Below are 26,089 nucleotides of genomic sequence, written 5' to 3'. Positions count from 1 at the left end.
TGTAAAAGAGACAACATCTGAAATTATAACATGTCATGTGGTCCACGATACCTTCATAACATGGGATGAGCGGCTGCGTCCTGCCCTGGAGATTTGATGGGATGATGGAGCAGTATCCATGCGGGAGGATATGTTCCGAGTCATAGTAGACGTTTTTCCAGCGATGGGCGCAGGCCTGCGGGAAATAAAATACAACTTTTACTTTTTTAATCTGGGTACAGAAAGCAGATTGACCTCGACCGCATTGTATTTGCTCAAGACACTCTCGCGCTGGGCTGGAGTCAGTGGGTCTCGGAGGATGTGGAACCATCTTCAATGGAGGCGGAAGTTCCACTCTGCAGGGTGCATAGCTCAGATGCAGCCCTCACAGCATGCAACATGCAGTGAGGAGGAATTGTATCTAATTTAAGGAATACAAAAGCCTAAAGCAACAAAAATTTGACCTTAAAATAACATTGAAATCATTTGTATGGTACACTGGCTTGTAATCGGGAGAATAGTGTCTCGTTCACTGCTATGATGACCCTGGGTCATCTTTAATGGTCTATAATACTGGTGGACCCGCCAGGACACCACTCATGTTAGTGCCAATGGCAGAAAGTCAGGTCCAGCGAGGCCTTTTCTGCTGGCCTGAACACCATCAGAAGCACGGACCTACGTTTACCATCTACATTGTAATATATGGTCCATGAAATTGTATTGATTTATTCTAGTCTCGCGGCACCGGTAAGACGTCTGCCTTACTGTTCTGAGGACCCGGGTTCACAAGTATTCAGTGTCCAGAAAAGGCCCCTCTGATAGCTACTTCTGTTTGACCCAATTTTGTATCTGCTTTGTCCATATTTGGCTAAAACCGCCCCCTTTCCTCTGATTGGTTGCCTCCGTGTAGAAGACCCAATTGTGAGCGCACACTTGTTTGTTATGTTGACAGCACTGGCTCGGGAGCGGAAAGGGAAGGCAGAGATATTCGCTAGTGACATAGATAAGCTCGAGAAATTCCAATGACCTGATTTCAGGCCTCTCGGCAGAAAAACGTATGGAATTCAGGAATGCGTGGACGATTTTAATTGATATTTCACGTTTGCTGAGAGACCTGCGATTGGCTGGCGACCAGTTCAGGGTGTATCCCGCCTCTCGCCCGAAGATAGCTGGGATAGGCTCCAGCACGCCCGCGACCCTCGTGAGGATAAGCGGACCCTAGTGAGGGTAAGCGGAACAGAAAATGGATGGATGGATGAATGGCTGTTTACCGAGGCACCATAGAGCAAATATTACATCCCAAATGCTAGAAAAAGTTGGGATGGTAAAATATGGCACCTTTAAGAGGTGGATTAAGTCAGGTAAATCCTGACTGTTCCCCAGTAAATCACTTTACACATACAGGGAAATAACCATTTGCACTCATATTCAGACTGAATTCACCTCGCCTGTAACTACTCCATCATAAACTTAAGTGGCAATAGAATGACCTGAAAGAAAGAATCTTAAGTGGCGCCACAGCTATTGTCATGTTCTTGTTCAGTGAGAGGCTTGGAAGAAACATCTGCCAAGCAGCCGGTTCTCCCCTGATGCGTTGTAATATGAGCTCATTCAGATGACGAGGAAAAACAAATGTTAAAAAGGGCTTTACAGCAGTTTAGCAACACATGGGCTATGGAAAGTCAACACCTCTCTTTTATCATATACCTATCGAGACAGCCGCAATACGTCGCAGCCAAAGGTTGTGTAACTTCTCACTCACATTCCTGACACTGGAGCCAGGGGTAATAGCTTGATGCAAAGTCATTCCAACAGATTCCACCAGTGTGTATACAAAAATATATTCATACAGGTTGAACAGGCCGAAGAAGGACGTGGACATCCTCTGAGAGAGAAAGATTCCTCCAATTTTTCCTCCCTGAGCTGGAAGTCAGCCGGAAGGGTGTTCAAGCCAATGAGTATTTACAGTAAATCTGAGTCGCTCACAATGATTTTGAAACTTGCATGACTGACTTGCAAACCCATTGTAAGAGGTGCCTCGAGATTAATAAAGATCCAACTCAGAGGGGTTGAATCCTAGACAAACCTGCTAATCTATCATGTGAACATACCTGTTGTAGATGCTAAATTATTTTTTCTTTTGACAGTCCTCTCTCAACTACTTTGAATATTTAAACCTCACAATGTTTAGTAGTTATACAACTGGTAAGACACAAACTGTACATGCAAGCTGATGAGGCTTTTTAAGCTTTAGTTTAGCTTTAGTTAAGTGTAGAAATATTTAGAGGAAATGCATATGTTTCAGATAACACATTTCTCCAAATCAAGGTTTCATTCCAATTCTGATATATAGTTGCAGTACATTATTGCACTCAGGACGTTTCCTGATTCATCAGTGCTACAACTAGACCGACTCCCATTTTCAAGAGAGCTGCATCCATGAAGCCAAGCTTTGCTTTCTGCAAAAACAACCAAAAAAGTGAGTTTCAGAAATGGATGGAAGACTCAGAAAGTAAGTACCGTATTTGCACGACCATAAGGCGCACTTAAAAGTCTTAAATTCTCGCCAAAATGGACGGGGCGCCTTATAATGCGGCGCGCTTTATGTGTGTGTGCACCAAGTTCCAAAATCTGTAACTGTTGTTGTGTGACTTTAATGAGCGCTCCGCTTAACTGACATTTCCTGCTGACACGCTGCTTTTTTCGAGGAAAGGCGGACGTGACTGAGGACAGCATGCGGACGTTAAAGGGGGAAGGGTGCGCATGACAGAGGAGGCTAAAGACACGCCCCCAGTAGGTATATAGTTCCGGTATGTGCATTGGTTTGGCTAAGGACCCCCGAAAATGGTACCTACGAAGAGACACGCTTACGAAGCACAGTTTAAACTGCAAGCTATCAATTACGCGGAGGAACATGGGAATCGAGCAGCTGCGAGAGAATTCAAGATAAACGAATCCATGGTTCGCAAGTGGAGGAAGCAGGAAAACGAGCTTCGCCAAGTCAAGAAGACGAAGCTGAGTTTCCGCGGAAACGAGGCGAGGTGGCTCGAGTTGGAAGACCAACTCGAGAAATGGATTAATGAGCAAAGAACATCCGGGAGAAGGCAGCGCCGGGCGAGTTACGCCACAATTTGTGAATGGATTGTGGATGCTTGGGCTAACGTGTCTGCTTGCACTGTTGTTCGAGCTTTCGTAAAAGCCGGCATCATTTCTGAGGAGCCGCACGGCAACGAGACTGACTCCGACGAGTACGAGAGGGAACCTGGCGTGTTTGATTGAAAACTTGCCCAGCTGTTCATTTCGGATACAGAAGATGAGGACTTTGATGGATTTATGAATGAGGATTCATAAAAAAAAATAACATGAGTACATTGTTAAATACTTCAATAAAGTACAACAGAACTCAGTTTTGCTCTCGCTGCCTTTTTAAAAATATTGTTTTAGCGTGCATGCATGCTACCGTATGTTTTAAGCTAGCGTATGTTTTACCATGCCTGCGCACAATAATACGGTGCGCCTTATGTATGTGTTAAATACAGAAATAGACCCCGTAACTGAGACTCCGCCTTTTAATGCGGTGCGCCTTATGGTCGTGAAAATACGGTAGTTGATTATGTCTGAAATAAACTAAAATCTCTAGGAAAACCATAATTTCAGTAAAAACATGGATCCAGAAGAAGTAACCTTCTCATATAAATCACCAAGGTATAAATCTCTCAGATTTATATTCAGATCTTCCAGATAAGCAGAAGCTCAGAGGGAAAAGAGCTTTTTCTATTTCTGGTCCCAAACTATGGGATGACCTCCCTGTGCACATTAGACAAGACCACACACTGTCCGATTTGAAAACGCTTTACAACAGTTTAAATCACTCTCCTGCAAAATGACAAAAAAGGTCGTGAGCCCACTTTAGTTCTCAGTGGCTCATTTAGTAACTGAACTGCGTAATTTGTCCCAGCCAACGAGTGTAGAAAAATAATGAAGCAAATCCAGTGGTGTGAAAAAGTGTTTGCCCCCTTCCTGATTTCCTATTATTTTGCACGTTTGTCTCACTTAAATGTTTTCCATCATCAAATAAATTGAAATATTAGTCAAAGACAACACAAGTAAACACAAAATGCAGTTTTTAAATGAAGGTTTTTATTATTTAGGGAGGGGAAAAAATCCAAACCTACATGGCCCTGTGTGAACTGTTTGAACTTTTTAGAAGGTGTGTGTCCGATTACATTTGCCGTAAAAATAACATCGCATTTCAGAAAAAGAACATCATAGCAACAGTAAAATATGGTGGTTTTAGTGTGATGGTCAGGGGCTCTTTTTACTCCTTCAGGACCTGGAAGACTTGCTGTGACAAATGGAACCATGAATTTTGCTGTCTACTAAAAAAATCCTGAAAGAGAATGTCCGGCCATCTGTTCGTGACCTCAAGCTGAAACAAACTTTTTTTTTTTTCACACAGGGCCATTTAGGTTTGGACTTCATTTAAAAACTGCATTTTGTCTTTACTTGTGTTGTCTTTGACTAATATTAAAATGTGTTTGATGATGGGAAACATTTAAGCGACAAATATTTATTAAAAAAAAAAAAAAAAAAAGAAAGAAATCAGGGAGGGGGCAAACACTTTTTTCATGTATAATGTGTGTATTTATATTCCACGCAGAGATTTTCCAATGGAGATTTGAACCACGAGTATGAGGCAGATGTACATAACACTGTGCTAATGCAAATTAAAAGTTACGCAAGTAAAATTGTAATGATAAAATCTCATAATAAACTCAATGACTGAAATTTAGAAGTTTCATGTATTTCGGTGAGTGTATTAGAAAGGCTTGATGTTGTTGAGAAGAAATACAGTAGACTCTAATGCTGAATGCCACTGAGGTCATACAATGCAAGATGTCAATGCATCGCACAAGACGAGCTCAGGGAGCATCATAGGATTACCTCGGAGGGCATAGTGTTTTATTTTTTTCTTTGGCTTTTTCTCTCCAAAAGAAGAAAGAATAAATAAAGACTGTTATGTTAAATAACACTCTCCTTCTAAGACTCCACCATAAACATTAGGGGGGAAAATGCCAATGTACATTTAGCATGCAACGGCCATGACACAAATTGAGGGACATCAGACTGGGGGACTTGTGGTAGGGACTCTGCACAGCGATTTGTTCACGAGCCCCTCAAAAGTGAACTCTCCAACACACAGTACCGATTTCCACAATTTTTAGGCAGTACTTTCTGCCACCTTCTGTTTGGAAACCAAGTACTGACTCAACCTAAATTCTCTTTTTTTCCCACGTCAAAGTGTTGTTTGGTTTCTTCAGTGCCTAAGGAACAGGATGCTAAAACATATGATAAAAAGTCCCTGGGAATAACGGTGCTGTAAAATAAAACTGAAATGACATGAAACTGCCCCAGGCATCTCATAAGAAACTTACAGAAGGCAACTGTTGTCTTAAAGAGAAAATACCAAGAAGTGATGTTAAACCACATACTGGGACTATTTTTTGAAACAATGATGTCGTTGTAATCAAGCCAGTTCTCGTTAATCAACTCACCAGTACTCTGCCGTCGGCTGTGTTCTGACGGGCCAGGCTTACTCCCATCCACTCATCGTCTCTGTCCCCTTGGCACGTCTTCCCACAAGACTCTCGGGGCTTGCTTCCTGATGGGACAATGAGAGCAGTTGGCAGACGTCACAACAACAGGACAAAGGATCCCTAACAGAAAAAAAACTCGTCGGCTATTGTCATACTTCTGGGTCCTGTCCTGTCAGTTTGGCAAACAATATCCTGACGCTTTATAAACAGGAACGTTGTTTGTTTAAATGTGGTCGCTAGGTAGCTGCACAGCCATAAGCCAAGAGCATACTCTACATGTACAGTGGAATTTCCCACGGCAAATCCTCCAAAAATGGTACAATTTGGAGTTCAAACAAAGATTTAAAGACAAATAGGCCTCAAAACTCAGGATTCCAAACTATTGTGATGTCTAACGTCACACAAGACAGCAGTAAATCGTCAAAAGCATTCAACTCCGTGAGTGTGGTTTGCTTTTTTCTCTCTTTTTTATGTGATCATACAGAAGGCTAACAGTGATTAACAAATGTACGATGGTCTATATATATATATATATATATATATATATATATATATATATATATATATGAAAGGGTCTGGCTGCTCAGTATAATATGAGCAATACAATTAATTAAATATCACATTCGCAAGCTAATTTTAACAAACAGATGCTAAGATACAGTGAATGGCATCAAGATAAGCAAAATGCCTTATACTGACTACCAATACCAGAGAAGCTCAACAACAAAAAAATGACACATTTTTACTCTTCATATGTCTTGCAAGCATCTTCAAAGAAAGTTTCAAAAAGGTTTGACTTTTAGTTTTTTTATGCAGTGGCGAACTTCTCTTTACATTTATATGACAGTTTAGAATGTGAAAATGTTACTTAAAAGAGCTCCTGTAGCATTACTTAAGCTTTTATGATGGCAGCAGTTTAAGCATCGAGCAAATTAACTGAATTCAATGGTTTTCGAGGGGTACAATTGTTTTGAAATTAGAACAACTTGAAAGTCAACCCGTATCACAGGAATGGCTTCTGCTGGACTTTGTAGATTTGATTGTGTAGTGATAAGATGAATGCATGACAGTCGATATTTTTCAAGCATGATGGCATGTGTGTTTATATAAGGTTTGTTGTAAAATAGCTTACAGGATGTTTATGGAAATCAGAATTAGTGACAGAGCTACATCGTTGCAATGTTCTACTGTCTGTCCAACATGTTTTCTCTTAAATACAGGATATTGAAAATTTGGTTAGAGTAATGTTACACTTCAGGATGTAGGTTAGTCAATTTTCAACACTTTGGTGTCTGAAATGATCAAGAAGATACTTTCTATAACTCAGCATGTGTTTTTGGTGGCACACTGATTATATCAAAGCCACGCACGCACCCCGGTGTTCTTCACCACAAGAACAGAGCATGAGGGTGCACAGTGGGTGGTGTGTTGTGGAAGCTCAGCTATTTTGGCTTGTACACATTGAAAATATTAGCCGGGGAATAAATCATATTTATCCAAGAAACTAGCGGGAAAACCTCTGCCCACAGAAGCCGCTTGTCTCATGTGAATGTTGCAGGTTATGTACCAAAAACAAAAGACGAGTAAAAGGCCGTATTAGTCTGATAAAACAAAACAGATGTTTTGGAGAGTTTATGTAGGTTTTGGAAGCTGAGACTGTGTGTCTAGCACTTTTCTTGTGTGGGAGCTTGTTGTCTCAACTGAACACATGGCTGCGGTGTGGATGCTGCAAGCTCTACTGACCTCTTCCCAAGTCCATCTCTGTGCAGCGGCGCTCCGGGTTGCTGTGGACTCTGCACTTGAACAGAGCACCAGGAGCTTGCACAGAACTACTGTAGATAGAGTCGGCCCTGGGCGCCCCTACTATGACCCTGAACACATCAAGAGAGGAAAGAGGATGAGGAGTGGTCATTACACTGCCATTACAATCTATGTTTCGTTCATCATCCCTTCCACTTGAATCAAGTGTCTTCACATTGGCGGTGTATTGAATTTAATGTCACAGCAGCATTGGCATCAACTGGGACTTACCAGCGCGTGTTGTCATGATAATGCTCCAGCACAGAGTAGCCAAAAAAACTTGAATTAGGTCCACGGAACACCAACGGATGTTCCAAGTCTATATTGTATGAAAAAACCACAGAAATAGAGAGACACACGTGTAAAATAGTTTGTACTCCCGCTTTTTGTCTTCGACGAGGAGCCATTCCTTTTTGCATCTCGTGCGTAATTACGCAGTAAAAGTGTCCAAATGAGGGGGGGAAACAAGAAGGATAAGCCTGTTGTACGCCGGTCAAAAAGTTCCCCAAATAATGTAGAGCGCTCTATCGTAGCATGTAAAATGTAATGGCATTAGGAAAAGCTTCGCTGAGGAACGTCAACGGGCGACAGAATAACGGTGCGTCAGCTTCTCTCCATTATCAGTCCATCTGATCAAGTTGCTGCATTCTGGCAGCAAGACGCACAGTTTAATGCGGTCAGCCAACATCAAACTCACGTGCAGTAGCAGAGGCGGAACAGGAAGTAGTGAAAGTCTTCAACAAAGTAAACGCAAAAGAGTTTGGTGAAAAGGACGATAGGAGCTCGTCGCGGTCGGAGATTTTACTGTGAAAGAAGAACGCGAGGAAGTTGGACTTTGTCGAGCACAGAAGCATATCGCCTCACACGTGAGCTTTGGAGGGGCGACATTTTTTGGCACTGCAATGAGAACACACTGCCTCCCTCTAACGGTGATACACTGAAGGTGTAATAATTTAATAGATTCACTAATTGAAGTTTCAATTGAGGAAAAAAAACGTTCGAGTTTTATTGACTCCGGTGTAGCTTTTACCCACCCATGCCTTAACTCCTATTACATGTAGCAGAACATTAGTACCAGATGTAACAGACCAATAACGACACTACAATAGATGCATTTCTACAATTGATTTATTTAATTGTTTTTACCTAAACCACAATTATAACTTACGTTCGGAATATTGTGGAATGCGTAAATGCGCAAAAAAAAGCATGGGAAAACATGCATTTCTGTTTCATGAAAGTCAAATCAGGCCTGCATTATATACAGGTGTTTGGGGTCTAATTATTTTCAGTGCATACTTGTTATAAAAGCTTTGGGTATAATGGGTATATTTATATTGTGCTGTAAATCTGTTGCGAGTACGTATGTTGTACGTATATTGAAGGCAGCTGAGAATAAGCGCCAAATTCTCTCAATGATGACCAAAATGTTTTTCTTCAGGTCTATTAAGATGGAAAACGATGATCTGCAACCTTTTTAACAGCATGAAAACATGGCGCTTCTCGTGAGTTTGCTCCAAAAGTGCCAAACAAAAGAAACGAGCCAGGCATTAAAGATATTTTGTAAATATGATTTAATTTGTTATACAGAAAATGTATAGCAAGATATAACTATAGAGCCCTCTAGTACAGTTTCCATTTTTAATACAAATTACAGTGTCTTCTGGGGTCAGAGTTGGAAAATAAAGCTTGGGGATGGGGGGTGGGGGGCAAGGGTCAACAGACGGCTAATTTAAATGTGCAGTGAGGCCAGAGTTTAAGGGCATTTACAGGTTTGCAGAAGACGTGAACCAGACAACAACACAACAAGAAAACCTAAAAATCAACTGACCGTCGGCCTTGATATGTGATAAGAGTACCATTTATTGCACACCGATCAGTATAGACACATTAGAGAATAAAAAGTATACCTTCGAAAACATAAATTAATCTCAACCAAAATGCAGATTTATGGAAGATCTGTGTCTGAATTCCCTCATACTTGTAGTGTTACACACGCACTGCAAACTATACAGAGCACAATAAAATCCAAGTAGCCATTCATACACGCATACATACACAAATAGATAATGCAGAGAAGGGTTTGATCAAATCCTTGGCAGTCTTCCCCTTCAGCAGCGGCTGCATGATTTTCATCGCAAAGCATCAGACGCTCAACCAGTGCTGCAGAGAGACAAACATAAATCGTCTGTAAAGTGTTTGTATCGTATTCTGTAACAAAGCACTTGAAATCTACTATACTCTATGTCGACAGCCATGTATGGGCATTCACAATTCACATCAGATACTCAGACTGTGCTTCAAGTATTAAGTGTATATATGTAATTAAAGTAAGCTAAAGAGTAAGCACACAAACAAAACCAAGTTACGGGTCACATCTTGTTTAAGCGCTAGCTTGCGTTGGTTCTGCTTTGTTATCTTTGTTACGTTTTCTCGTAGCTTGGGTAAAGTTGTGAACTGAGTAACAAAAAAACAAAAAAAATCTCAATGAGCTAATGATAATTGGAAAAATACACATTACTCCTGTGTGTTCTATCAGATTAGACTAGAGAGAGATTAGAGAATGTTTGATGTCAGAAGCTTGTGGTTTTTATTCTTAGGCTGGTACAAGACAACACATTCCCCACGAATCATTGTTGTAGCTGAAAATATCAAAATTCTCTCAAATAAGGCCAGGGATTTGGAATATTTTGCTACACTGAATCTGTTGCATCACCGTCGCTAATGCTCCTTGGTTCAACAACCCCAATTTCGCTGTTGTCCCTGTTTTTTTCCCACCTAATAGGACTCCAAGACCACAATAAATCAAGATCTAACCGTGGTTTACTTTAACTCTCTCTATTTACATGTTTTTTACAGTGTCTTCACCCACAGAGGTTGGAAAAAAAGTAACAAGCCTATTTTAACAAGGAGTAGAAAGTATACACATGTTTTTAGGGAGTAAAGTACACATGTGAAATATAGTAAAGTATTTGTACTTCCCACCACCGTCAGATATACAACAACAAGGTGAAGTATACAAACGTGTAAGACGTAGTATACATTTTAGTCTGACTTGCCGAAAGTCTGTGCACTACTGATTGCCATTCTAGCTGACTTTTGTATTTTATGTAAATTAGACGGATTACCGGTCATAAAGTACATAAAATAAAAGAACAGCCCTACCGTTGCTTTGGACTCCTCTTTGTCCAAAACTTTTTGAGCCTCGTCTGGAGGAAACTTGAGCATGGACGTTATCACTTTGGCCATCGTCTGTGAGTGACATCAAAACAGAAAAATAAAAGTTGAAACTTAATTGATTTTTAGTTTGACGTCATCAGCAAATCAAACTGTTTTATATCAAGCGTAGAATAGTAGTTTGAGATCACACGCACATTATTAAAATGCACACGTGATGCACTCATCCAATCAAAAAACAAAAAAAAGAAATTTCAGAGATGATTACATAAGAGAAAAAAAATGTGCATTAAATAAGAGAAAAAACCTTATGTGCATAATCAACACCAGGCCTATCTGCCAGGGTGCATGCACTAAACCATAAACACGGGGATAATCAGGAACACGGCTGCTACACAGAGAAACCCAAGGGCTCCGCTAACAATAAACAGGACTAGCGTGTCTTTAAATGTGTGCGTCATGCCACACATATGCGCTCGCAGTCTGCCTGCAGGACATCCCGCGCACAAGGAACGCTCCCATGCTGCTGTTAAGATGGACTCTCAGGAAGCTGCTGCGAAAATCCCGCTGACTTTAGGACCTTATCAACAGCACTGGTAATGAGAGAGATCAATGTCAATTAGAAGTGGACACATATTCTATGCTGCAGAAGGCCATCATCGGGCACCCTTGTGTCATTGGGTAATGTTCCCATTAAGCCAAAACTAGCTAAACAGGACAGATTGGTCAACACTTACAGTCACTGGCCACTATGTAAGGTACAGCAGCTGTCTCTTTACAATGATACAAATGCTCAGTTTTTGGTATTATATATTATGTCTATTAGTTTTCTGTTGTGTATGGATTTGTAAAGACAGACTGATTGGTCTTCTAATGTTTTGGCTCATGTATGACAATATTTAAACTGTTTGCTTTATAATAATATATATATATGTATTTGTTTGTGCTTGAGTCAATAAAAAAACCTGTAAAAGGACAAATATCTTAAGTTTATGTTTAATAGCTGAATTACCCGTTTTCGCCATGATGTGAATTTTCCTTACTGCAATAAATAAAAAAATACTGGAACCAGAAGAGGGGGTTTGCATTCATTCTTTTTTTTTTTTTTTTTTTTTTTTAAACCTCCACATTTTATAGCTTCCACAGTTGTGAACGCTTTGGTTTATTTGAAATATTTTAATAGATTAATAAAATATAACAAACCATACTTCAGCAATAAGAAAAAAAGGAAATAACTCAGTGCCAACAACAATTTCCAGAGATGAAAAAAAGGCATTAATTTGCATTGTTTGTGCACAATTATGTAAGAAAAAAGAAAATTGTACTTTTGTTTCTCGCCCCATCATGTACTCAAACAGCACTTTCTTCAGGTACTCCATCTCAGTGGCTTCTGAGAGGGGCTCGGGTTTGTTCAGTGCAGCATCTGTCAAGCGAAAGTCAAATGAATAATAATACAGTACGTGACTAAGACTAATAATCCAATGACATGCCCCAAACTGTTACAAATTTAGCTTGTTAAGAGCTCCCCCTTCCTCCCGGTACTAGCAAATTAATAGGGCCACTTTGCACAGTGGCATGGCTGCAAATTAAACACTAAATAAAAGTGCAGGCTCGTGAGTCCAGGCTCAGCGTGAAGAAGCTGAATGAGTATTTTAATTCTTTGCCTAAAGGTATATAACATTACACTTTCAAAATCAATGAATGCCCGTTGTTGGCGAGGGCTGCTAACACTTACTACTGGCATACACAGATTTTACTACTATTTAACCATTAGCACATTTCAGTTGCCACTCGCTTCTCTGTGCCCGTCTGAAATAATAACAGAGACGGTAACATGCAGGGTGTCCACAAAGGCTCTTTTACAATTAGGGGCAGGGGGAAAAAAATACTACAAAAGCAATTGAAGAAATATGTTGGTGAGATTTGTTCCCATTAAGCCAATAGTGGTTATCAAAGTTTTTATCCACATTGGATTTGTCTATTGCAGGTGCCCTGTTGATGAAACATGTTCAATGCTTTCAGTAGACCCCCCTAAAATAGTACTCCTCAAAGAAAACAAAAAGAAGAAAAACTGGATAGCAAGACTCAGTGAAACTACAAGTATGTAAGACATCCACCGGCACAGGAAATTTATGGAGACACGGACAGAGAGTTGGATAAAGGCTTGTGTGCTTTGCGTAACTAATGGTGCCTTTTTAGGAGCCAATATCACCATAATGTGCCTTTGGGACTCCCCCATTTTACCAGAAAAAAGCTGAGACTTCATATTTATGGTATCAAGTAGATATGATCTTAGAAAAGCATTGGTCAAGCTCCCACACTTTTTTTTTAATCAAGTCACTGCAAACAAACAATGTACATGTAAGCAGTAAAATATGTAAGCTTGCTGGCAAGGTGGACGATAACAGGGCGGACATCCTTGACTAACGTCATCATTTAATGAGCACAAGGTGGACTTCACGTAGCAACATGATTCAGTTAGTAAGCTGACTGCACTGTTTCACAAATATATTTAGATCGTCTCTGAGTTTTTATATCAACCGATATTTCACTATGGCAGAATGGACATGTTAAGCCTGGCAATATTCAACTCCACATATGATGAAAATTCCATCTGCAACTATTCACTGTTCCAGAATCTATTGAAGAAAAACTAAACGATGGTACCTGGTAGTAATGTTACTGAAAACATAAAACAAACAAGTCTTTGATCTGCTGGCATGAAGTCATGGCTGACCAATAAATTCCATATTGCCTTTGTCCTTTTGACCCCATAATGCCCCAGACAGACGATACTTTGTTATCAACCAATCCGAAAACACAGCTGACTTGGTGGCGCATTCAGACACAATGACCATAACATTAGGATGACCTGCACAATAAGGTCATTGTCGGAGTGGTACCAATTACACATATGTCAATAAGCTGATGTAAATTTCAATGGTGTAAAAGTTCCAGACTCCTTACCTAATGCAAAAAAAAAATTCTTGAATGGGTCAGTAATGAAACCATTATGTTTTGGTGCAGATCTCAATATGGAAAGAATTCCATCGTTAAGTAACATGCATTACTGTCACACATTAGATAAAATATTACATTACACATTAAGCACTTTATATTGAATGTAAGACAAAAATGCATTCATAACAGCTGTGGTAGTGGAAGGACTATAGATACAATAAAAATGCCATTAAATTACATTTGTGTACCTAAAAAAATTGTCTTGTGAGAGAATAATAATGTGATCAAAAAGGTAACACAGAGAAGATAAAATATGTGTCGAGGAAATAACGGTTGGCAGAATGGAGTCACAGTGCTGTGTATAATAATTTACAATCCCAACCTGCAAAAGTCATTATATCTGAGTATAGCTGCTTCACAGACAGCCCCTCCACATTTCACCTTCTAACAGCGGCTTCACTTTATTACAGAAACAGAAATAGTTTAAAAGGGGAGGATAATTCACTTTAGCCCATGATAGGTTTATAATACTGTATACATGAAGATGTGGCACTGATTTACAATACCAGAGGGTTAAGCCACAGATCTTTTTATGTAAAATCCTAATACCTAACGTTAACCTTGACCAAAGCCTAGATGAAACCACAGAGCTCATCTGAGGCCTCAATCACACATAGCCATATTGTTCTCTAAAGCATACCTATGCCAGAACACACGGCCATATGCCACAACACCCCCACATACTGCCTCTTCACATCCTGTCCCCGCTGCTGCGTGAGGAGACATGGCCAGTAACAGATAAGCTTATATGCATATGCTCTCGCCTAGGTGCTGCAGTTCAATTTCGAAAGCTTTGTGTTACTGAGCAAAAAAAGGGGGAAAGAAACTCCAGAAGCAGAACTAAGCGATTCACAGTGTTACCTTTGTATGTGCTCCCCAGATGAGTTATGACTGTGTTCCGGTGGAAGCATTTAATCTTGTCCTCAAGCGAGTGAATCTACAAACATGCATAGAAATCATCATAAAAGTCATTTGACCCCAGCAGGTTAAGTCTCTCCATTAGTTTAATTGATATGTGGCACAGATGAGAAGCACTTTGTAGACCATCCCTCGGGATGTTTGCGAGAAAGATGACGTATGGGAGCAAAACTGTGGGAGGCGTTGCTCTGATTGTTTATAGGTCTTACAGCAAATGTAAACAGATGTGCAGTAATTAAGTTGGAGAGCAGTAGCGCTTGCTGGAAGCCACTAAAGCATGGGAACACACTACACGAGATTTGCCGTTCACTTGTCCCTGCTAAAAGCGCACACTCTAGACCAGATAGTCACCCTCTCAACAAAGCCTTGCTCCTTCAGTCGAGCTTCACTCAGCAATGTTGTCTTCTCAGCAAGCTGCGCCTGCATAGCAGAGGAATGAGAGGAGGGAAGCAGTGAGACCAACAAGGAAACATTGGAACAGGAAACAATACTGTGTGTTCTTACAATCATGCTTATTCATCAATGGAAACCACTACAAGGCCAAAATACTCCTACTACCTGGAAACAAACTATTTAACCCTAACTAATATAGTGAGCGGCTTCTCACTTTCTTAGCAAACATGTCAAGACAAAAATCCTGTCAACGTGTGATAATATTAAATAATGCAGAAGGGTCCAATTAGGGGGCTGCATTAAGCTAAGAAAACAACAAATGAGATTGCTAAAATGACTTGAGTTAAGAAGTTCAATATATTTCAGATGCATATAAAACTGGAAATAATATCAATTAGCATCAAATCCAATGAAGTTGGAAATTGGAAAAAATATATCTGTTAACAGTTAAAATAAGAAAAAAAGATATTAGGAACCACCAAGATCATTTATTGATGATGCAAATAGAGCTGCCATTTACAATGTGTGTCCAATGAATGGCATAATGATATTCCTTATTTTTGCGCAATAAGTAAAATAGTAATTGAGGTCTAAAAAGTTAGTTAACACCGTGAAACACTCAAGCTTGCGCGCGCGCACACACACACACACACACACACACACACACACACACACACACACACACACACACACACACACACACACACTAACCTGTAGTTCCTCAGGGCTCATCTGTGTCAAAGACAAAAGAAAGCAAATATTGAGCTTGTTCAAATGGAATAGAATATGTATGTGATAACACTGAAGTTGATTTTAAGATATATTTCAGACATGCAAACACCAAAGGCATGAAAAAGGTGACCAAAAAAAAAACAAAAAAAAAAAAACATTGTAAGTGGGGTCTGGGAGGATCCCCTGGACCACCGCAGAGAATGTTTTTTTTTATTTTAACATAAATTAAGCAATCTGGAAAACTGAAGAGTATAATATGGCAAAAAAATATATATTTTCTTCACGCAGAAAAACTTGACACCGCTTTAAATTTGCCTCATTTCTTTGCTTTTTTGTTCTGGCCTCCAACTTGAGCCCAGCCCATCTCGACCTGCACCTGATGCCTGTGCCACATGAATGGCATCACCCTCTTTAAGTACTCTCATTCTGGAAAGGAATTAACAAATCATTGCTGGTTTCACTTTATTTTTCACTATTACCAACTTCAAAGGCTAATCCCAAATGCATCATTCATTCATTCATCTTCCGTTCCGCTTAACCTCACTAGGGTCGTGGGCGTGCTGGAGCCTATCCCAGTTATCTTCGGGCGAGAGGCGGGGTACACCCTGAACTGGTTGCCAGCCAATCGCAGGGCACATACAAACAAACAACCATTCACACTCACATTCACACCTATGGGCAATTTAGAGTTTTCAATTAACCTACCATGCATGTTTTTGGGATGTGGGAGGAAACCGGAGTACCCGGAGAAAACCCAAGCAGGCACGGGGAGAACATACAAACTCCACACAGGCGGGGACGGGATTTGAACCCCGGTCCTCAGAACTGTGAGGCAGATGTGCTAACCATCCATTTTCTACCGCTTATCCGAGGTCGGGTCACAGGGCCAGCAGCTTTAGCAGGGACGCCCAGACTTCCCTCTCCCCAGCCACTTCATCCAGCTCTTCCGGGGGGATCCAGAGGCGTTCCCAGGCCAGCCGGGATAATACAGTCTTTCCAGCGTGTCCTCGGACATCCCCGGGGTCTCCTCCCGGTGGTATGTGCCCGGAACACCTAACCGGGGAGGCGTCCAGGAGGCATCCTAATCAAATGCCCAAGCCACCTCATCTGGCTCCTGTCAATGCGGAGGAGCAGCGGCTCTACTCTGAGCCCCTCCCGGATGACCGAGCTTCTCACCCTCTCTCTAAGGGAGAGCCCGGACACCCTGCGGAGGAAACTCATTTTGGCCGCTTGTATCCGGGATCTTGTTCTTTCCGTCACGGACCACAGCTTGTGACCGACCATAGGTGAGGGTAGGAACATAGATCGACCGGTAAATTGAGAGCTTCGCCCTTCGGCTTAGCTCCTTCTTCACCACAACGGACCGATATAAAGTCCGCATCACTGCAGACGTTGCACCCATCTGCCTGTCGATCTCCCATTCCATACCTTTTGGCACCTGAACTTTTGATACCTGAACTTCTCCACTTGGGGCAGGATCTTATCCCCGACCTGAAGAGAGAGCACGCCACCCTTTTCCGACTGGGAACCATGGTCTCAGATTTGGAGGTGCTGATTTTCATCCTAGTCGCTTCACACTCGGCTGCGAACCGCTCCAGTGAGAGTTGGAGATCACAGCTTGAAGCCAACAGAACCACATCATCTGCAAAAACCAGAGATGCAATACTGAGACCATCAAACCAGACCCCCTCTACACCTTGGCTGCGCCTAGAAATTCTGTCCATAAAAGTAATGAACAGAATTGGTGACAAAGGGCAGCTTTGGCGGAGTCCAACTCTCACCGGAAACGAGTCCAACTTACTGCCAGCAATGCGGACCAAACTCTGGCACCGAACAGCCCATATCAGGGGGTTCGGTACCCCATACTCCCGAAGCAACCCCCACAGGACTCCCCAAGGGACACGGTCGAACACCTTCTCTAAGTCCACAAAACACATATAGACTGGTTGGGCGAACTCCCATGCACCCTCGAGGACCCTGCTGAGGGTGTAGAGCTGGTCCACTGTTTTACAGCGAGGACGAAAACCACACTGCTCCTCCTGAACCTGAGATTCGACTTCCCAATGGACCCTCCTCTCCAGCACCCCTGAATAGACTTTACCGGGGAGGCTGAGGAGTGTAATCCCCCTGTAGTTGGAACTCACCCTCCGGTCCCACTTCTTAAAAAGATGGACCACCACCCCAGTTTGCCAATCCAGAGGCACTGTCCCCGATGTCTACGCGATGTTGCAGAGGGGTGTCAGGACAGCCTCACAAGATCCAGAGCCTTTAGGAACTCTGGGCAAATCTCATCCACCCCTGGGGCCTTGCCACGAAGGAGCTTTTTAACCACTTCGGTGACCTCAACCCCAGAGATAGGAGATTCCGCCTCAGAGACCCCAGCTCTGCTTCCTCATGAGAAGGCGTGTCGGTGGAATTAAGAAGGTATTCGAAGTACTCTCTTCACCTAGTTGAAGTTAACAGCGCCCCATCCCCACGATACACAGTGTTGATGGTGCACTGCTACCCCCTCCTGAGACGCCGGATGGGGCACCAGAAGTTCCTCGAAGCTGTCCGATCATAGGAGCTAAGTTGTCTGGAGCTTCACGTTCCTGGTAGGGACACCCAGGTCCTAGGTGAGGGACCAGACAAAACACTGCTAAAAGACCCCTATGATGAAGAAAACAAATGGATGTAGGTTTCCCTTGCCCGGACGCGGGTCACCGGGGCCCCCTTCTGGAGCCAGGCATGGAGGTGGGGCTCGAAGGCAAGCGTCTGGTCGCCTGCACCCATGGGGCACGTGGGGGGCGCGTGGCCGGGCACAGCCCGAAAGGGTAACGTGGGTCCCCCTTACCATTCGCCCACCACCTGTGGTAGGGGCCATAGGGGTCAGGTGCAGTGTGAGCCGGGCGGTGGCCGAAGGCAGGGCCTTGGCGATCCGATTCCTGGCTGCATAAGCTGGCTCTAGGGACACGCGTTTCCTAATTAATACAAAATGTACTAGCGGATCAACTCGTCGCCGATGTTGGGCCACGACCCGCAGCACCGCAACAGGAAAATACAAAAGACCAGTGCAACAAATACGAAACGGGCTGATCTGTTGAGCAAAAATGTTGCTTAAACATGATTCCAGAGGTGGGTAGAGTAGCCAAATATTGTACTCAAGTAATGGTACTGTTACTTGACAATAATGTGACAATAAGTAAAAAGTTGTCCTCCGAAAATTTAGATAAGAGTAAAAATTACACAGTGACATAATTATTAAAGTACTGAGTAAATAGTACCTTCAGATTTATTTATTTTTAACCACAGCATAAACATCAATAAAAAAATTACAAAATAAAATGTGAATGTGCAAATTCTGATATTGCTGTGTGTGTATGCACTTCACTTCTAAAGTTATAAGTGAGCTGATATATCCATGTTTGGGCACAGTGCCAGACAAATACTACAATACATGAACGCTGTTGTTTTTGTTTGTCAAAATGTAAACGGGTAGCTCGCCGTTGCCTTCATGGTAACAACGACCTTCACAAAATGGTGGCCACGTAGGTACGACAATCAGACGGGCTGGCTTATCTGTTGTTAATACCTATGCCCGGAAAGCCCAATAGATGATTTGTGAGATCATGTGACTTTCTTGTGCCGTTTGATTGGTGAGCTCGACTTAAACGTCAATACCGCTTAAACTGGATTGGTGCAAACAGGGCCCGATGCGGAAGTCTAAGTTGTAGTCTCATGCACGAAATAGTTCATTAGTAAGCAATAATAAATAAATAAAAGTAGCGTGCGACATTTAGATCATTGTAACGGAGTAAAAGTACCGTTACTTCTTAACAGCAGAAGCGGCGGAAGTGTTTTTTCTGGTCTCGTCAACTCCTGTGACTTATCCAAAACATGTCCCGAGTGCACTGGCGGAACCTCAGGTCAATGCGCTCACATATTAGTCCGCCACGGAGTAATATTCACAATTACATGTGTGTGTGGATGGTGGATGTGTGGAATAGATCTAGTTGCCAGCGTTCAAGGAATGTGAACATTCCTCAAGCAAGCCTTAAACGAACGTCCTCTCCCGAGCAACGGTGACCACCAACATGTTTTTCCCCATTTTGTTCTTATAAACACGGCGCGATCCATTATTGTTGTCGTCACCATGGTAACGAGTGTATCCGGTCGCGTTTGAGTTGACAAGATGAAGCCCGGTGATCGTAAAAAAACGGGATGCGGTGGTATCGGAATACAAGATTTTATTGCAGTAGTCTGACAGTGCAATCGTGAAAGACCAAATTTGTCTTGTAGTCTGATCCGGGCATTACGTGTTGTCTGTCTCAGACGTGTTGTCTCCCACACTGCCGACGTTTTTTTGTTTTTTTTTAAACTTTATTGGTTGTCAGATATTTACAGTATCATGTCAAAAGCCACGTGTCAAGGCTAAAAATAAACTAGCTTTTGGATTCGAATGTACTGTACACAACGGGGACGTGGATCAATGACGTCATTCATTGGCTCGGATCGGCGAATTATGACAAAGGCGATCAGCATAAAATGCTAATTATCGGCCGATACCAATCAGGCCGATCAAATCGTTGTAAAGTCAACTCTTTAGATGACGAATGGTTTTTGAGGCCCTTTGCAGAGGAAGGCCTCCCTGAGCAAAAAACCATGCAATGCATCTATAAAAGCTATTACTTCACTGGGGAAATATGCCATAGAGAGAATAAATCTTGTGTATTTTAGCATGTGTGGTAAAGATAGAGGAATCAGCACTTGGCTCACATTATAACATCACCTGGGTCAACCATCTCCCTGGGGTGCTTTTGTTCTACCTGGCTGCTTTCCAGTGTGCATTTTCTTGCATGATAGTGTTGCTGAATGAGGCCTTGAGTCACCTCACAAAATAATAATTAAGAGCAGGGACAGAGGCTGGCCTCGACCTCGCAATCTCTTGCTTTCCAAAAAGAACATTCCTGAGCAATTAAAATTAACTCCACATCTTCTGGTACACTTTGGAGAGCAGCCACTCAACTGGTCGGACTGAATTATGAGAGCAAATTGTCCCTGAACTTGAAGGAAAATGTATCATAACTATTTGGTAACTTTTAGCATACAGTAAATGCATTTTGAGAGTTTTGAAGACAGACGCGCAGCACTTAAATGGCCTTTTGTTTGCATGTTTTACAACCCCGGAAGAGCTGCAGTATGTCACAAACATTTAGTACCTCAGTAGTGCTGCGGCTCCTAGCTTGGAGTTCCTCCAGTTCTTTCTGGACCTGCCACACTCGAGTCCCCATCTCCTCCTCTCGACTCTGAAGAAAACAACAATGGCTGCGTCATTTCCTATATATCAATAGCGCATCATAAGTCAAGAATGTTGGTCATGTCACTGCCTTATTTCAAAACTCCACCCTCTAAGACAGTCTGATCATGAATATCGCCTGGCATAAAATCAGTTCAAATGAACACATTTGGAACGCGATGGGGGTGAACCAAGAGTTTACACGGGGTACAAATCTGATTAGAAAGACATTCTTGGATAGCTTCTACATGATGGCTGTGATTGATGGACACAGGGGCTGACTGAATAATTTGGTTCAGTACCTGTATGACCTGCTCATATTTCTCAACAGTTCTGTTCAATTCATCTTCCCTCTGGGCAATCACCTTCTTCAGGTGGAAGGTTTCCTCTCGATTACTACTGAGAAGCTCTGCCTCCACAATCTGAGCCTTCCCTGCAATGTGTAAAGGAGAGTCAGCACGTCACAACCACATTCATCCTCTAAAGCCCCTATGCAACACTATTTAGCAGCGGAGGAGAAATCAACATCAACAAAAAACTGCAAATATAGTTTAGACAATTAACTAACAATGCATGATTCTTTCAGACGGCACCAGTCATGTTTGGTGCATACATTATTTAATTAAAGAACTGCTCTATTCACATTTAAGTGCAAGTTTGAGCCCCGTTTCAGAGAGTTGTCAATAAAATTAAGTTCTTCTATTAGTTCTGTAGTTAAGACATGTCGTAAGAAAAAAGTAAAACGCAATTAAAGAAAATTATCCTACCAATGATTTCTTTCACTGCTGTGTCTATCTCCTTCTCTTTTACGGCCATTTGTGTGTGGAACTCCCTCATTAACTGCTTGATTGCTGAGTTGTGCTTCATTTCGATGTCTTCTAATTCCAATCTGTTGGATCAAAAAGGAACAGCGAGAGTACATAATGTATATACTCATGGAACACCTGCACAACCTATTGAGATCCAATATAAACTGTGTAAAAAAAACAATGTTATGGAAGGTGAATGCATATACACAAAACAAAATGTTTGACAATGCACACAGACATTTTGAAGCCATAACTTACTTGAGTTTGTTTTCACTCTCCTCCAATAACTGTTTCTTTGCATATTCAAGTTCCTGATCATGCTCTTTCCTCATTAGTCTGATGTCTTTTTGTAACCTGGTAAAATCTTTGTGGATTTTCTCCTTCTCATTCTTCATCTGATTTAGTTTGCTCTTAAGAGAATCAAGAGAATCCTCATCCAGTTCGGGAGAGTGATTTTTCATCTCATTTTCCAACATGCTCTTTGTTTGTTGAAAACTACTACACTCCATCTTCTTGTCAGGTTCAAATGAGATTTGGGCCTGCATTAAGGCAACTTGATGTTGATCACACTGAACAATCTTCTTTCTAATTTCTTCTTTCAGAGTCATAACTTCTTCAAGGAACGCTTCATTCTGCTTCTCTACCTCTTTAAGCTTAGATTCAATTTCAAGTGCTTCTGCTTGTTTGAGCTCTGCTTGGTGTAATGAATCTCGCTGAAGTGTAGACAGCTTCTCTTCATGCATGCTCTTCAGTTCGTCTAAAGACTTCTGCATCATCCGCCTCTCATCAGCCTGAGTCTGTTCCAGTTGGCTTGCCTGCTCTTCTTTGAGCTTGACAAGAACCTCCTCGAGAGATTTGTTTTTCTCCTCTAATGTGTCAATGCATTCTTTACCGGAGGCCTCATTTTTCTTGAGCTCCTCATAGCTAGCCTCAAGCATCTTGATAATGTCATCTTTTTCATCAAGCTGTGAAGTTAGCTGCTTCTTAATTTGAGCAATTTTCTGCTCTGCTTTCTTCTTTAGCTCTGAAACTTTCCGAGTGCTTTCTGCTGTCAACCTCTCCTCGGTTTCCCTCACACACTCCTCTTTTCTTTTCATAATCTCTTCTTTCAGCCTTTCAAATTCATCTTCCTGAGTCTGAAGTTGGCTTTTGCACTTTAGGTTATCCTCCTCGAGGTGGTGCAGTTTTTCCTCCATCTCTTGCTCCAAGTGGCTGTTCTGCTGCAGCTTTTCAACCATCTCATTCTCCCTGATGCTGTGCTGCTGTTTGAGGTCACATGCGAGTTGTTCGCACTCTTTCATCTTTAAGGCCAACTGCTCCTGTAGCTTGCAGAGCCGATGGTTTGAGCATTCAAGTTCTGCAGTTAGCCCGCTCACCTTCTGTTCCTTCTCACTCAAAACTTGGTCCAGCTCAGACTTGCTGATGGACTGATTGTCAAAACTCACCGTCAGCCTTTGCAAAGATTCATTCTTCTCTGAGACAACGCGCTCCAGCTCTTCGAGCCTCGTCTTCAGAGACGCTACAATGTTGTCATTCTCAGAAAGACTGGCTTTGAGGGCATTTACCTGCTTAGAGAGTGAATCTCGCTCCTGCTGTGAACTCTGAATGGTTTCGTCCGTTTGAATTAAAGCCTTTTGTCTCTCCTCTTCGTACTGCTGCTTCAGCTTAAATATGGCTTCTTCCTTACCTTCTAGTTGATGTTTCAAGTCACTGATGATGCTTTCCAAGTTATTCACTTGCAACTCATTTTCTTTCAAATGTATTGATATAACTCTGTTTAATTCATTTAGCTCCTCAATCTTAAGAGCCTTTTCACTGATAGAAAGAGAATTGTTCTCATTTTCATTTGTTAAGGCTTTGATTTGCTCCATGTGAGCATTTACCTGAGCAGTCAACTGTTCTAATGAAATGCATAGATTGTTATTCTCCTCGCTCTTCTGGCAGAGATTCTCCTCTAAAGTGCAAAGTCTATCTACTTTTCTAGAGACAACATTTTTAAGGTGCAAAATATTTTTCTGGCTACACAGAATTCTCTCTTTTAAATCAGAGACTCTAAAGTCAACTTTCTGACAAAGTTCAGAGGCTCCGTCCACCATTTTGCACTGGACGTCCTTACAGTAATGCTGCATTTGGTTGCTGATCATACTGACTTGCTGATGGAACTGTGCTTCCAAAGCCTTTCTCTGAATGGCAGCTTCCTCAGATTTATTCTGCAAGTCCTCGCATTCCTTTCGTCTGGAACCTTCAACAGCTTGAAGCTGCTCATCCATGTCCTCCAACTTGTCTGACAAAGTTTTTAATTTCTCTCTGCTTTCTTCCTCTGTCATGTTGAGCTTGTCCTGCAGAGAGTCTCGCTCATTCATAGCGTGGCTGAGGTTCCTCTCCACTAACTCCATTTGCTCTCTCAGCAAAGTGTCACTTGTTGACAAACCTTCAAGCTTAACCCCTGCTTCTTGAAGTTCTTCTTTCAGCTTTTGCACAGTTGTTTCTTTAATTGTAAGCTCCTCCTTTAGGTCTTTCATTGCATTAAGTACTTGATCACTAGCTTCTTTGCTCCTGTTAAGTTTCAAAGAACATTCTTGCAGTTCCTGTATCTTTTCCTGCAATATGTGCGAGTGTTTTTCCATTAATTCCTCCTCCTGCTGTCCTAACTTCTCCTGCCAATGGCGTTCCAGCTCCAAGATTTCATGTCTGTGGATATCACGTAGTTTCTCCACTTCCCCCAAATGGTTAGCCTGCAGCTCTAACATTGTATTACTCAAGCCTTGGGAATTTTTTTCAGCCATCTCTAAAATTTTCTCTTGAATTTGCTGCTCTTTTTGTTGAAGCTCTGCATCTTTCTTTACAAGTGCAATTTTCATGGATTCTTCTTTCTGCTGGATCTTTTTCTTAAAGTGATCTTGCATTTCTTTGGCCTTCTGTTTGAACTTTTCCATCTTTGTTTCCTGTGTTTTAATTTTAGCTTCCATCTCAGTTATAGTGTTGTACAGCTTCTTCTCACAAGCAGCTTTTTCATCCTCCAACTGTTTCTGAAGATGTGTTTGCGCTTCCTTTTTAGTGTTAAGCTCTTCACTGTGTGACTTCTCCTGCTCAGAGAGTTGCTTTTGCCTCTGCTGTAATTGCTGCTGTAATTCTTGGAGTAATAACTCTTTGTGTTGACAGTCATTTTTTGCTACTTCAAGCAGATGCTGCAAATCTGTCAAGTTGTTCTTAGACTGAGCAAGATCGTTCGAGATTTTATTTGATGCTTCTTTACCTTCTTTTAAGTTGGAATTTTCCAGCTGGAGATGTGATAAAGATTGCTTCAAATCCTCCAGTTGCTTTGCTCTGACGTCAAGCTCTTCTAGAGCGGAATGTGATTTTTCTTTTAGCATTTTTTCTCCTTGAATGAGGTCTTTAATTTCATTTTCCTTTTCCCTCAAAATTATTTTCAAAGCATTAAGTTCCTCCTTCAGAATTTTCTCCATTCCTCCAAGAGACTGTTCATGCTCTTGCTTAACATTTTCAATCTCTGCACTGTGTTTTGCCACCTGATCCTGCAGAGCTAAACAATGTGCATCTTTTACTTCAACCAACTTCTGTTCCAAAAGCTGTTTACTCTTCAAAACTTCGGAAAGTTCAGCTTCAAGTGCTTGATGCTCAGCTTGCTTTGCATCCAATTTCTGATTCATCTCCTCTGTGTGCATATGAATTTGCAGGTCTCTCTCTTTCAGAAGTGTCTCCGATTCAACCCTGTGTTTTTCCTTGAGCTCTTCCAGAGCAGTACTGTGCTGCTGGGATAGGGTGTCCTTGTGCTTTTCCAGCTGTGCCTGGTGCTCTTTCTGTAATGCCAACATTTGCTCTTTGTGGTTATTCTTCAGGTGGTCCAACAGACTTGACTGTTCATGGGACGGGACTGATTCCTCTTGGGACATCTTCACCAGGGAACTTTCTAACTCCATTATTCTCTGAAAGCATATGGGCGTTTCATTAAATGCAATACAATTATAGGTAATCAATCACAACACTGAATATACACATAATTGTGCTGACATCACTGTGCTTTGCAACATGTTGTGTTTATTATACCTCAAAGGCTTATGAGGAAGAACAAAAAAAAGACTGGTGTGAGTCTCATCTATTGCATCTCTAAAGATGCATCTGCTGCTATATGTGCACTATGTGGACAAATGTATTAGGGCATCTCACTGTTACACTCTACACATTCCAGTCTTCTGGAAAGGCTTTGGGCTAGGTTCTGTAGTATCTCTGTACAATTGTTTTACATTCATCACAAAAAAACATTTAATAGTCAGATAGAAGAGGGCATGTCTGGTTGAGGTTAGGGCTCTTTGTGGGCCCGTCAAGTTCCTCCACCCTAAATCATCTAACCATACTGAAATGGACGT

General features: G+C 41.7%; 2 protein-coding genes across 7 annotated transcripts in view; both read right to left on the bottom strand.

Annotated features, from left to right (window-relative positions):
* itga9 (integrin, alpha 9) overlaps window positions 1-8,073 on the bottom strand; it is a 59,469-nt gene extending 51,396 nt beyond the window's left edge. The window contains exons 1-4 of the mRNA XM_061690683.1: window positions 7,608-8,073; window positions 7,320-7,447; window positions 5,535-5,641; window positions 52-175 (exon numbers count right to left, since the gene is read on the bottom strand). Coding sequence (XP_061546667.1) covers window positions 52-175; window positions 5,535-5,641; window positions 7,320-7,447; window positions 7,608-7,795 — 547 coding nt within the window. The 5' untranslated portion in view covers window positions 7,796-8,073. The remainder of the gene's footprint in view (window positions 1-51; window positions 176-5,534; window positions 5,642-7,319; window positions 7,448-7,607) is intronic.
* An 897-nt stretch (window positions 8,074-8,970) lies between these two features.
* The window catches only part of golga4 (golgin A4), a 40,429-nt gene continuing 23,310 nt past the window's right edge, over window positions 8,971-26,089 (bottom strand). For all 6 annotated transcript variants that reach the window (XM_061691016.1, XM_061691017.1, XM_061691019.1 and 3 more), the window contains 10 exons: window positions 21,960-25,648; window positions 21,660-21,781; window positions 21,195-21,325; window positions 20,816-20,902; window positions 15,597-15,617; window positions 14,844-14,912; window positions 14,436-14,511; window positions 11,879-11,976; window positions 10,542-10,628; window positions 8,971-9,539 (listed from right to left, as the gene is read on the bottom strand). In XM_061691016.1, coding sequence (XP_061547000.1) covers window positions 9,522-9,539; window positions 10,542-10,628; window positions 11,879-11,976; window positions 14,436-14,511; window positions 14,844-14,912; window positions 15,597-15,617; window positions 20,816-20,902; window positions 21,195-21,325; window positions 21,660-21,781; window positions 21,960-25,648 — 4,398 coding nt within the window. In that variant the 3' untranslated portion in view covers window positions 8,971-9,521. The remainder of the gene's footprint in view (window positions 9,540-10,541; window positions 10,629-11,878; window positions 11,977-14,435; window positions 14,512-14,843; window positions 14,913-15,596; window positions 15,618-20,815; window positions 20,903-21,194; window positions 21,326-21,659; window positions 21,782-21,959; window positions 25,649-26,089) is intronic.

This window comes from Phycodurus eques, chromosome 11 (genome assembly GCF_024500275.1).
Source record: "Phycodurus eques isolate BA_2022a chromosome 11, UOR_Pequ_1.1, whole genome shotgun sequence".
Classification (NCBI taxonomy): Eukaryota; Metazoa; Chordata; class Actinopteri; order Syngnathiformes; family Syngnathidae; genus Phycodurus; species Phycodurus eques.
Note: the sequence above shows the minus strand (reverse complement) of the source record. Positions and strands in the feature narration are given on the sequence as shown.